General features: G+C 35.4%; 1 protein-coding gene across 1 annotated transcript in view; it reads right to left on the reverse strand.

The window, feature by feature from the left end:
• COL19A1 (collagen type XIX alpha 1 chain) overlaps positions 1–13150 on the reverse strand; it is a gene marked incomplete at its 5' end in the record, with an annotated part of 182861 nt that overhangs the window by 22358 nt on the left and 147353 nt on the right. Inside the window, 10 exons of the mRNA XM_080617064.1 lie at positions 2014–2067; positions 3356–3382; positions 3494–3538; positions 3616–3666; positions 4289–4333; positions 6698–6751; positions 7717–7770; positions 10601–10654; positions 11471–11524; positions 12652–12693. Of these exons, the coding sequence (XP_080473190.1) occupies positions 2014–2067; positions 3356–3382; positions 3494–3538; positions 3616–3666; positions 4289–4333; positions 6698–6751; positions 7717–7770; positions 10601–10654; positions 11471–11524; positions 12652–12693 (480 nt within the window). The remainder of the gene's footprint in view (positions 1–2013; positions 2068–3355; positions 3383–3493; positions 3539–3615; positions 3667–4288; positions 4334–6697; positions 6752–7716; positions 7771–10600; positions 10655–11470; positions 11525–12651; positions 12694–13150) is intronic.

The following is a 13150-nucleotide window of genomic DNA, read 5'->3' on the forward strand; positions in this document are numbered from 1 at the left end:
AAAGAGTAGACGGATGGTAAGTTAAATGTCTGATCTTGTGCCTGTGGGGAGAAGCTTGGCCAGCAGCTTACAGGCCACAGTTCGACCTCTCCTGCTCTGTAGGCTAACAGAAAACACTTAATGCAAGTTCACCCCTCAGTGAGGAACACAACATGCACCTCAGGAACACCTGAGCATGGAGTATATTTAGCAGGGTATATTGGCTGGAGCACCGCACTCTATCCCTGTGGTTATTCAGGATCCAGAATTTGTATTGTGCTGTTTTCCCTATATATCGGCTATGACAGTGGAGCTAGAAATTCCTAACACTTCCCTTGCAACATTTGTCTTTTAAAAGTTATTTTGGTCCTTCCAGCAACGTGATTTGCAGCATGGTTGCACAAACCACTGTGTCAGCATAGCTGAGGGAAAGGAAATTTTACCCCAAGGACACAAAGTCCTTAGGGCAGTTCATGAAATTATCATGAAATTACAGCCAGCACTGCCTGGGGAAGATGGTACACAGAGGCACCCAATAGCTCTAAATTAAAAACCGGCATGTACTAGGCTGCTGGCAGGCAGATATTGTGCTTCTGTTTATTTATTTGCACCAGAAATGTGACCAGTTTAGCTAAGGAAAGGATATTTTTACTTTGGAAAAGGGCCAAACACTCACTTAGCTTGTTTATATAATCTGCTCCATTGGTTATTCTCTATTTAATACTTGTCCCCACTTTGTCTCAGTTAAACCCTGTGATTGTTCATTTGAAATCAGATTAGTCTTTAATTGCTTGTAAATTGTAGTCTTCCAGAGCAAGAATCATCTCATGTAACATCTAGCATAAGACACCTACCTTACATCTTTTCAATCCCCAGTCTGCACAAGTAGGAGTAATGTGCAGAGAGAAAATTTTAATTTACACTGCTTTTTGGTGAAAAATAAGTTTTAGGAAGCTATTTTTATATGAATCATTGAATCACACGTAATTAAAAATGTTTAATAAATATTCAATTTAAAAAGCTCTTTTTTAAAAAAATTTATAATACATGGGCAAAGTCAAACTGTTTTCACTGACAGAAAACATATTTACAGATTTTTTCATTTCTCCACTGATTTTTTTGTACTTTGCCATATTTAGAAATGAACAGCAAAATCTTGAATTGTTTAGCATTTCATGACAAGCTTTTCTCTAAATTCATATCAACCTCCACAACTAGTAAGTGAAATGCTGAAACATGCCACCAACTGAAGGAAAGGATCATTTCCTAGTCCTGGAACACAGACTTGAACTACAGGAAGGAGGTGCAGAGTATGATACATTTTGAGGATGTGCTACAGTGGCATCATACACACAGTAAAGTGTGCAACAACAGCAAAAAGCAGTACAAGGGGCCTTTTTTAGAATAATGAGCAACAGTCCAAGAAAAGAGTGTTCTGCTCACTTTGGAGCAGGATGCATACAACAGGAACTGTACGGAACTGGTCTATCCCTCCATTTCAACTCTTTTCTGTATTTTTATACTCATCTGAACTTACACTGATACTTACACTCTTAGAACAAGACAGATGGACTGTAAGCCTAAGACAATGTCTACAGAATATGGACTAGTGTCCATACTTAGGAACATGTTAACTATTATTACTATGAAGTAATATAATATAGTATACAGTATAATATATATTAATATATATTATATTAACGTATAATATAGTATACATTATAATATATATTAATATATATTGTATTAACGTATAATATAGTATACAGTAGCATTCTATCAAGTTAAGAAAATAAAATATTACAAGACCTCCTGCACACAATTTTCCATTTGTAGACAGTGAAATTTTATGTTTGGTGATTTAGATCCACAATAAAGCAAAAAAAGGAAATACAGATAAATATACAAGTGTTTTTCAAGCTGAAACAGTAACTTACACCACAAAAAAAAAGATTCAAAAAACAAGGTTTCAGAAAACATTTAGATGCAGATAGTTGCCACTAAGAAGCCATGACTTCTTTTCAAGAGTCCTACCTTTTCCCCTGGGAGTCCTTCCAGTCCTGGTAATCCCATTGGTCCTGGGTCTCCCTGATTATTATTTTTTTAATTAAAATATTGCATACATTAGAATTTCTGTACTCTACATGAGAAATGTTGAACAGCAAGCAACAGCAGACTTTGAGAAAAAATTATTTAACTTGACATTAGTAAAACAGCTAACCAGTTACCAAGTGAACAGATTTTGTTACGCCCTGTTTTAGTGATCTGTAAATCAAGCTTCTCACAGAGACACTGTGTGAATATTGGATTCAACAGATTTAATTTTGATGAAGAATGTAATCCAGAAGACTCCTCCACAGTGTTCTTGCAAGCCACGGCTCTAAAGCACCTCCAGGCAGTAGTCCGAATATATAATCATATGCTGTCAACCAGAGAACCAACCTCCAAGGAATTCTGTGCTCTGTTCCCTAAACAAAGCTTATTCTGCAGCAAGGGACGCACAGACTAGGTCACTGTGTAGGCTTTGAAGCTTTTCTGTGGCAAAAACATGCTCCAGGGGACAAATCAGTTTAAAATGTAGATTGGGAAGGCTAGGAACTATAGTGACAGGGCACAAGGTAATAACAAATATAGTTTCTCTATTATAAAGCCAAGTTACACACATGTCAAGGACCTTGGGAAAAATGGACACCCAGTCAGATTTTGGATCTACCTTCTGCTGGTAGCTTGCCCTATGCAACTTCTCAAGATTCTTCCACTAGTTGTCCTTCCACCCCATAATTTTTACAGACAGATAATGTGAAAAGGACATAACACAACTCTTACAGGAAAAAAATATCAAAAAGTTAAATTAATCTGCTTTTGAATGCCAAAATGCATATTTGAAGGGTATAGGATCTCCCATGATCACCATCTTGCTCATCAGAAGCAATGTATGAATGAAACTGTAGTTAACCATCATGCCATTTACAAAGAAAACATTAACTTTTAGTTCTTACTGGCTAGCATGATGTAGCACACTGTTCTTTCTCCCTTATCACTTTCAAATTTAATGTTGAGAACAATCTAATAGCTCTTAAGATATTTTCTACTTTTATTTCACATTCTTTATTCTTAGATATATCCAGGGACAGCTCAGCAGAGATGAATCCACAAGTAGTTAATACTATATTCAGTCATATTATCACTTAGAACTTTTAACCAGAAATTACAAAATTCATAAGCCTGGAAATTAAAAAGGCTTTTTCGGATGAACTGATTTTGCAGGAGGTAAGGTACCTGCTAAACGCTATCAAGGGACTCTTCTACCCTTGTGACTACAATTGCGTTGAAGTACTCGGTGAATTCTCTAACATGATCAATAATACATACATACCACTGTGCCAGGATCTCCTTTGGGACCCTGCAAATAAATGAAGTGGAAGCACAATTAAAAAAAACCCCAAAAATTCACACAATATGATGATATTTTTTGGTATTACCTATTAGAAATTATATTTCTGTTAATACTTACAGGAGGTCCTGGTGGGCCTGGATAACTAGCAACACTCACACCTCCCTGTAACAGCAAGTTTAAAAGTTGAGTTGGGCCAGAATGAGGTACTGATTGAAAAACAAAATATTAAAGAGAAATACCTGGAGTTTATATAAGCTGCTCATCCCGTTTCTTTCATTGTAAGGCATACCCTTTAAAACATAAATACCAAGTAAGCGTCACAACTATGAATTATGAAGGCAGAACTCTTGCCCTGTTCAAGCCCTCTAGCTCAGCAAAGCTGTGGCACCATTTTTGTTCTCAATCAACTTTTTAAGGCTTCTAGACACTTCAGCAAGAACATAACATACATACCAATGCAGCTTGGGCTTTTTTTTCTTAATTACAAAACAAGAAACCTGTAAACTCTGTGTATGTTACATTTTGGTATTATTATTATTACTCTAATTCTCCAGAATTGCTTTTGTGTTAGATACTATTCCAGTTAATTTGGAGTCCAGTGAGCTCCATGGATTTTCTCTAGGTTCCCTGAGCAAACTGATTTCAGGTACCCAAGCTGCATAAATTACTCTAGTAACACTGAGCACCAAGGTTAACTCATCTGGCCAAGTTTCTAGGATGGTTTTATTGAACTGAAATTATTCCCTGATAAAGAAAAAAGAAGACTACAGAAACCTTTTGCAAAAAGACTTGTCTTCCTGCATTATTAATATATATTAGATTGACAGTCAATTCTTTATATTACATTACACTTTACCCACATGTGCATTGTTCCTAATATAACATTCAAATATAAACCAGAAAATATCTCACCGGAGGCCCAGGTGGTCCAGGTTGCCCAGGAGAACCTTCATTACCCTAGTACAGCAAGAGATTCACGTAACTCACTTACTGTAACTTAATGTCCAGATCTATTCCATACCCAAGCTATAATGACCATAATGACAATAAACAAGAGGTACAGTCAATATAAGCAGCTAGTATCAAGACTAAATTTTTCCTGCCCAGCTCCTGCTTAAGCTTTAGGAAAGTTAGGAATTGTTACTTTAGTTTTTTATTTTGTTAGTTACTTGAAGCTTTATTGTAGTAACTTCCTTGTGGCAAAATGGTAGTGGTAACCTGGGTTGTGAAACATTTCATAAACACCAGGAGAGAGAGGATGGGAAAAAGCATCAATTTCTAAGCAACTGGTAGATAAAAGTTAACATAAATTTTACGTTTTGTCCATTATTTTGCAAAAGATAATTTTCAGTTGATCATTCACAGGTAAAACCAAAAAAGCTATAGTTTCAGAAGTTCAGTTTATTTAGAACACACTGAATGAAAATAAAGATCTTTATTTAGGTATACAATTAATATATTGTTTGGGGGTTTTATTTTAAAATATTCATCTGTGCATCTGCAGTCTGTTCTGCTGATGTGCACTGAATTACTTCTTATATAAACAAACAAACAAAAAAAAAGCTTCTGAGTTTTTGCCCCAGCAGAATGGTGGAGTCTCTGAACAGTGCAGAGCTGCAAAAGTATCAACACCAAATTTCCCAAACCAGATCTTTTCAAAGTCTCATCTCTACAATCCAGTTAAAAAACCTCTATAATGTGGAACAAATTTGTCAGAATTTTTACTGACTTCACTGCATCTTATTAAACATAAGTCAGTGAGATACTCAGGCTGCATATTCAAAATTCTTGGGGTAGCAAAAGGCAAGCTAAATGTTCAATGGCAATAATTAGCTCAATGGAAAAATACACAGAAAAATATAAATGTAATTAAATGCTTATACAAAGATAATTTCCAAATGGCCCTGCTAATTGATAGAAACTATCAGCCTCCATGAGTGATCAGGAGTACTTCACAGTATCACAGTATCACAGTATGTTAGAGATTGGAAGGGACCTCAAAAGATCATCCAGTCCAACTCCCCTGCCAGAGCAGGAATACCTAGATAAGGTTACACAGGAATGTGTCCAGGCGGGTTTTGAATGTCTCCAGAGAAGGAGACTCCACAACCCCCCTGGGCAGCCTGTTCCAGTGTTCTGTCACCCTCACTGAGAAGAAGTTTCTTCTCAAGTTTAAGTGGAACCTTTTGTGTTCCAGTTTGTACCCATTATCCCTTGTCCTATCATTGTTTGCCAAACTTTCCCACTTCATGGGAAATTAAAATACTCTAATTTAGAAAGCACATTATATGATTTCTCAAACATATTCATCAGATGAAGGAGAGAGCAGCAAGTGATTCTGGCTATATTTCAGTTTACTTCATCACTCTTCAGCCATCTGACTTCTGCCCTTTTTGATTGATGAGACACTAGTTATAGAGCAGCGGCTTCTTATTCCCACCTACATGTGAACTGTAAACAAGGAACCAACTGATTACAAAGAAAGGAAATGTGTGGTAAATTTTTCTATTATCGCCTGCAATGAGACAGCTTTCAATCAATTTCTATACTGAAATAATTTCAGAGCTTTACAAAATAGCTTCCTTTCTTACTTGTATCAGAGTTAAGGTTTTGTAGAATATTAGAAGGATCACAGTAGGACAATCCTATGCCTGGAAAATTCCAGGCTGAAGTTGGAAAAAAAGATCAGAAAAGTGTATTCATATGCAAGATGGAGAACTTGTGCCAGAAAATATTTTGCAACAAACTAAGTTTGTGTCTGCTATATTTCACTAATCTGAAGTGCCCAAGAAATGAATTTGATCTCTTAGTTATAATCAATAGTATCTAGTGCCTGATAAGAGAGCACATAAAACATTGACAAGAAAAAGTGCTATAGGAGTGTAAATTAAGTATAAAGGAAGCTTCTGTATTTTAGCAGAGTAACTTATACTCAGTAACTTTCAGTACTTGTGAAACACTTTTATGTAATTACTTTTGACTAAAATAGTGGTAAAAGAATTAGAAGAAGAGCTAGTAGTAACTAGTTAATATACTATTTCACAAATGTATTTTCACTTTCCTAAATTTTATATAGTATGTCATACTTAGAGCACATTCTCTGCAACTTACATACACCACAAGGACTATGCTTCAATATATAAGCCCATAGTATATTTGGGAGGGTGAAAGCACTTGCATTAGGACACATATAAAAATTAATTTGAAAATATACGTCAAGATCTTGTTTGCACTCTATGTTAAAAAAACCCAAAACACTGGAGTATAATGGGATTGCAGAACCTGCATGGATTTTTGCCAAGACTAAGAAAGCAGGAATACCTTTTCGCCTTTTGACCCTGCTGGACCGGGATGTCCAGGTCTTCCTGTGACTCCCTGCACAATACAGTATTGGTTTATATTAGTTAAGAAACAATGAAACACAGTATTTTTGCATCAGAGCTTAGTTTTTAAATCTTGTACTCCTTGAAGGTCATTTAAATCTAACTATGCTTCTCCTCCAGGCTTAAGTATTTCTCTTCTGTTTGATACCACAGCTGTGTCATTCTGATTAGCTCTTTGAAGGATAAAACTTGTGTTTGCAGTTGCATTTTCACCTTTGCAGACTAAATGCACTGATCTTAATGGCACCTTTTAATACTGCTAATAATCATGCTTTACTGCTAAAATGCCAATTTACATATTGCACATTAAAATTCCTAAATGGGTTACAATTTTTAAAAGAAGGGAAGCATCAGTACCATCAGCAACCTAGAAATTCATAGAATCATAGAATCATAATGATGAGACTAACTAATGTGATCCCGTCCAATATGTCAAAAATAAAGTTAAAAAACCTTCCAAAAGTAGTTTTCTCAGAAATATCAACATTTTTAATTATATTTTTCCATGTCTTGAAATATTTCCAGCTTATTCTTATACTTCTGTAGTTATGAAACCAAGTGATAACTCGGTTTCAACATTAAATGTTTTCAGAATGCCTAGCTGGAATTATTTTTAGATTTTTATTACTAACAATATTACTGTAACTTGGTACAAATACATCATTAACTGCAAGTATGCACATCATAATTCACGTAACCTCACAGAGTCTCTAGTAATGCCAACACTCCAAACTCATTTAAGTTACATAAACTTTGAGCCCAGATAATGACAGTATTTTCAGTAACATCAACTCACAACATAGTTTCTTTTATTAGAACCACTATGGGCAAGATTGTATTATTACTATCCAAAAAGCCAAAAGACAGGACAAGGAACTAAGAATGTGAAGTTTTACTAGATAGTTACAGCAACCTCTGCAAAGGTAGATTAGATCACAGGTGATATCACATACTTACAGAAGGTCCACTGGGTCCTGGAATGCCTGGCAGTCCAGGAGCACCTTGAAGGCCCTAGAAATTAAAAGAGCATACGAGTATTTCCTCTCCCACTTACTACTTGGAAACTACTTATATCCAGCATGTTTAGCAGTACTATAAACTATATTAAAGCACATTTTTATCTAAAAGGTTGGCAGTATTTTTAGGAATGAAAAAAGTCAAACCCACCATGCAAAGAAGAGATTATCATTGAGCAAGGCTAGAGGCAACTTCTTGCTTGACTGATACCACTTGTCCTTCAATCTTTCACATTGTTAGCTTATGTCCTCTATATCATTTTGTCTTTAATTGTGCAGATAATAGCAGGACATCCGGCTTTTCCTTAGAGAATAATTTTCTATTTTCTATTTTCTATCACTAAAGGTGTGTTTTTTGTTTTTTTTTTTCTGGTGGGAAGACAAATACTCAGACTTCTCAATTTTACCTGATCGTACCCAAATGCAAAGGTGCTTTCTGCTTGATTTATAGCTTTTGCCTTTTAGATAACAGAACATGACATTTTTCATAGTATTTAATGAACTACTTTCCTGATCTTATTGTATTCAGCTGTCTGGAAATTGATGGATTCTGGTATCCACTTACTAAACATACAGTGTGCAGCTTACTGCAGTGGATACAGGTAGGATTGGAGACAAGCCTGCATGTTACTTGAAGTCTTTCTTCTGCCACACCAGGCTTAGGTGCAATTTTAGACAGGTACAAGTCATGTACTAATGAGAGCTAATCACTCTCAGTGCCCCCTATAAGCCACAAAGGGAAATTAGTCCCTTCCAAACAGTGGTTCAATTTATCTTCATAGAGTGCCTACCCTCTGACAAGAGGAGTGACCTCAGAAAAGGTCTTTTTCTTATATTAAATGCAGTGTTTAAGAAGGCATGGCTAAAGGGGTAGTCTGGAAAACCACAGAGGACACAAGTCCTGAAATAAGGGCTCTGAGGGAGAAACTGAAGGAAAAACTTCAGGCAGAAATAAACCAGGAAAGATGTACAGATGGAGAGAGACATTAATTTTCTTTTCTTGCTGCTACACATAGACGACATTGATCAACCTCTGCAGCTTTTCAGAGTGGCAATCCAACTGTTAATGTGTTCTCTGCTCTTTTTGAATTACTTAACTGTGATGATACAGCCACCTGAAAAATGGATATGAAGCCAAAGGAACATTTTCTGTAATTCTTACTACTGATGTTCAAAAAATCCTCCCCTGGAGAAAAGAATCTTTTCAAAAGGAAGAGAACTAAGCTTCAACAAAGATTAAACGGCTATTCAAAAGCACATGGAAGCTAATGAGCGTATTTCAAAGTTTCAGGTGGGCTTCTCAATCTCTCTTCCCTTTTCCACGTTAACTAAATCATAAAAATGAGAATAAAATTCATAAATTTGTAAAAAAGAGGTACCTTTAAACTTCAGAAACTCCTTCATTGTTTCTGAAAATAAATTCACTTGCACCCTCATAATGTCATAATCAAAAGCTGCTGCTACACACTGGAAACATCAGACCTAAGGCAGCTAACCAGCTATCAAACTGAAGAAGCATGTAAATAGGTAACTTACTAACACAGCATGGCACACTGCTGAATCAATAATAATAAAAAAAAATAATTGGAATTTATTTACTCTGGAGTCCTTTAAAAAAAACTAACTGCCAGTTATAATCTTGCCTTTTCCTTATTACATTCTTAATTGCCTTAATGTTTCACTTGGTTCTCAGCAGTTAAATAGGTATCTAAATTGTTGAAACTGCTTTCCTAATGCCTCAGGCTTGCTAGGGTTGAACTCTAGAGGTATCATATAGGGCAAATGAAGGATGTGTTACTTTCTTATTTTTTAAGTAAAATTCTGCTTTTGCTTTACTTGTAGCCTGCATCATCATTTTAAGGTATATGTTCTAAATCCAACTTCAGGAGTCACTTGCTTTTAAGAAGCAAAGACAGAATGAGCTGTATAGATTGTGTAAAAATAAAAGAAAAAAAAAAAAAGCCTGACACTTTAGTCTGACAGTCTTCTAAATTCTGAGGCAAAGCAGTAGTAGGAATACATATCTAATGCTTCTGCAGCATCTTTGTTTTTTTCCTCATTTAACTATTTACTTTTGAAAACCAAAGATCCTGAAATTTATTCAAAATTAATGTATTTACCTAGATTCATTTCTTTAATAGCTTCTGAATTGATTGATTTTTATTTATTTATTTATTGACAGAGATTGTTCTTGTTAATTGCAAATATTTCAATTTAAAATTAAAACTACAGCAGCTATTTTGGATTTAGCAGCACAAGTGCTAAATAACTTAAATAACATAACTTTTTCCCTTCTTCATAACAACATAAAAATAACTCTAAGAATACAACATATGATGCAAAATACTGTAAATATTTTAAATTCAGTCTCTTCAAACATTTTCCAGTTTCCACTTAGTAGCAATTGCTGCTATAACCATTTCCATCAGAGTACTTGCCTAATAGAATGTTTTTGAAAATGAATTCTAAAGGGGAACTAGCACAATATAAGCAAATATGTTATAAAACATGAAGTATTTTCTGAAAACATTTGGCATTTGTCTATTTATTGCTCTATCCTACACTCTTAAAAATTAGCATTTAAATGTATGTGAGGCTTTATAATACACAAATGAGCAAAAATCCTCAGACAAAAATTAAACTGATTTTATTTAATTGAATAATAGCATTAAATCTTGTTGAAAATTCAGAATGCATTTGGAGCAATACATTAGTATCTCAGCAGTTTTAAAGAACTGAATAACACTGTGCATTTCACTGTCAGTCTTGATCTTCATTCAGGTTCAGATAAGAATGCAACTGTTATAAAAATGAAATAGTTTTACCTCATCACCTTTCTCTCCAGCAAGCCCAGGAAACCCACGTTCACCTTTGCTTCCCTGTGAAAATGTAACATTCAAACAAATACTTTCTGTTAGCAAACAATGAATTTCATGCTCTCTAGGGCATTTTATGCCCTGCATTTAATGTATGAAGCCCTTATAACAATAGTGCTTAAAACAGAAAAAAATGCTCAATACTATCTGAAAGCTTTAAAATATGCCTTCCATCAAGGTGAAAGGCAACGTGTGGTTCATTTCCTTGTAGGCAAACTAGCCAAGAGCAGACATATAATTAATAGCAAAGAACTTAAATGCTTCCCAAATCAGAGAACGACACTTTCCTGAAATTAGGTTCAACTATAGGAGTTGATATATATGCCAAACCATGTGGCACTTGATCCGATTACAGTGAAGCAGAATTTTGATTGGCATCAGTGAAACTTCAAATCTCAGAAAAACAGTTGTGCTAATCCCACTGGAATATGGGGCAAAGGCAAAGATGGTCCAGATGTTGCACACTTGAAGGAGACGAGCGGTTTTCTTCTTCACCACAGGACTCTTGCCTGCCTGAGCCACCTAAAATAAGATTGTAGATGGCAATGCACTAACGCACAGTCAAATCTGAGCTAGCTTTAATGGATGCAAGACAGAGAAAAGCTATCCTGGTGTGGGACTTCTTTCAAGCTATTTTGCTCACTTTCCTGAAAGGAAAGCTAAAGTGACATAGGAAGAGGGCTGAACTGTTAAAATAACCTTTAAGCTGCTCAGATGCCACAGGGATAGGAGTCAGACAAAAAAGTCAAGGCTGTCAGGGGTAAGAGTCTGGCCTTTTGATAACTAACAAAGCAATATAAAACACTCTTCAAAACTTACCTTTGGCCCTTCTCTACCAGGGATGCCCGGAGGACCTCTTGTGCCAGGATCACCCTGAGGAACACACAGAAAGCAATAACCGTTTCTATGACATAGGCAGAAGTTCTGGCAGGCTGCTTCTTTCCCACCTTTCTGACCATCCAATCATTCTACCTCAAAGCTTTTTCTTCGTCCTTTATCTCTTCTACGCTATATACTTGTTCAGATAATCTTTCCTTGTTTCCCTCCTCATCTCTTAAACACTCTACTCAAACTCTCAAAAATTCATTTTGAGAGGAGTCATAAATGACTGATTTGAGTAGTCCCAGACATGCTTGTGTTTGGGAAGAGCAAATCTCCCTTTTAAGGATGAGGTAGGATAAGGATACTTGTTGCTCCCACCAGCTTTAAATGTATAGTTACTTTAAAGTAAATGATATCTGGTTTGTTGAAAGAAGCATTTTGCAGCTAATCTTACAGAGATGCTAAATGCAAAATACAGAGTAATGAAGAATGAAGCATAAGGAAAGGAATTGTTAAGAGAGAGTACTGACAAAGATGTAGAAAAGCATGTACAGGAGAAAGACTATACATTTACAAACAGAAAGAATCAGGTGGGAAAATGAAAGACAGACCTAAAAATAAATCAAATTTATGAATAAGAAAGTCAATAAAACCTAAGTACATGTATTAATAAAGGATGGTAGAATAGGATAATTGCTTTCCTAGGAAATGATGTATGCTTTTCATATTGAAATCCTCCTGATCACACTTTTCATTTGGGAATACTGCAGATCACTTCAAATCTTATTAGTTTCAAAGTAATACCTTAGAAATTCTGGACTATTTTCCCCACTTGCTGTATTACTGATATTAATGCTACAAAGTAAAACAATGAATGTGGTATACCTGTAGCAATCCATACTGTGGACCGGATGTGCTGAACAGGCACCTGCTGGCTACATACCTCATACCTACTACATGGCCTCATGTACCTTTCAAATGCTATTTCGTGAAATTCCTATAAAATACATTTCTTGAGTATATTTTAAAAAACAAACCAAAAATCAATACACCTCAAAATTAATTTAGGCTAGCTCAGTAGGTCAAACCTGAACACATCCAAACTTTCAAGTGAATACTGTGGTTTAAAAAGCATGCTTATAGTAAAAAAATATTTATTTATATCTGAAAATGTTTACCTTCAGTATAGCACCCATGTCTCCCACAAGTGGCAGTGCAACCTGAAATTATAAAAGGAAGCTACAGTTCATGTTTTATAGAATGCTACCAACTCTGATGGGTTCTAACTGCTTCTAAAGTTTAAACTGTTATACACATAACTGATTACATATACATTGGCTGAAGCTTTTTTTTATGCAAATACAAAAGAAAAATAAGGGTTTCAAATATAGTTAAATATCGTTCTCTATCCAACCTAACAATATGATTCTTCATTACAACTGCAATCAACTTCAATCAAGTTCCTTAAAGCATGACAATAGTGCAACTCCAGAACACAGTAAATTTAATTTAGAAGTAGTATTAATGTATTATTATGTAACATACCAGCAACAATTTACCACTACTGGGAATTCTCACAGACTATTCTCACCTGATTATCTTCAAATGTTCTAATTCTCCTTTCTCCTAGGCTTTGACTCTACTGTGAACTGTAGCACGAAATGGGCAGATGCCAAA

The sequence above is a fragment of the Psittacula echo genome (genome assembly GCF_963264785.1).
Source record: "Psittacula echo genome assembly, chromosome: 4".
In the NCBI taxonomy this organism is placed as follows: domain Eukaryota; kingdom Metazoa; phylum Chordata; class Aves; order Psittaciformes; family Psittacidae; genus Psittacula; species Psittacula echo.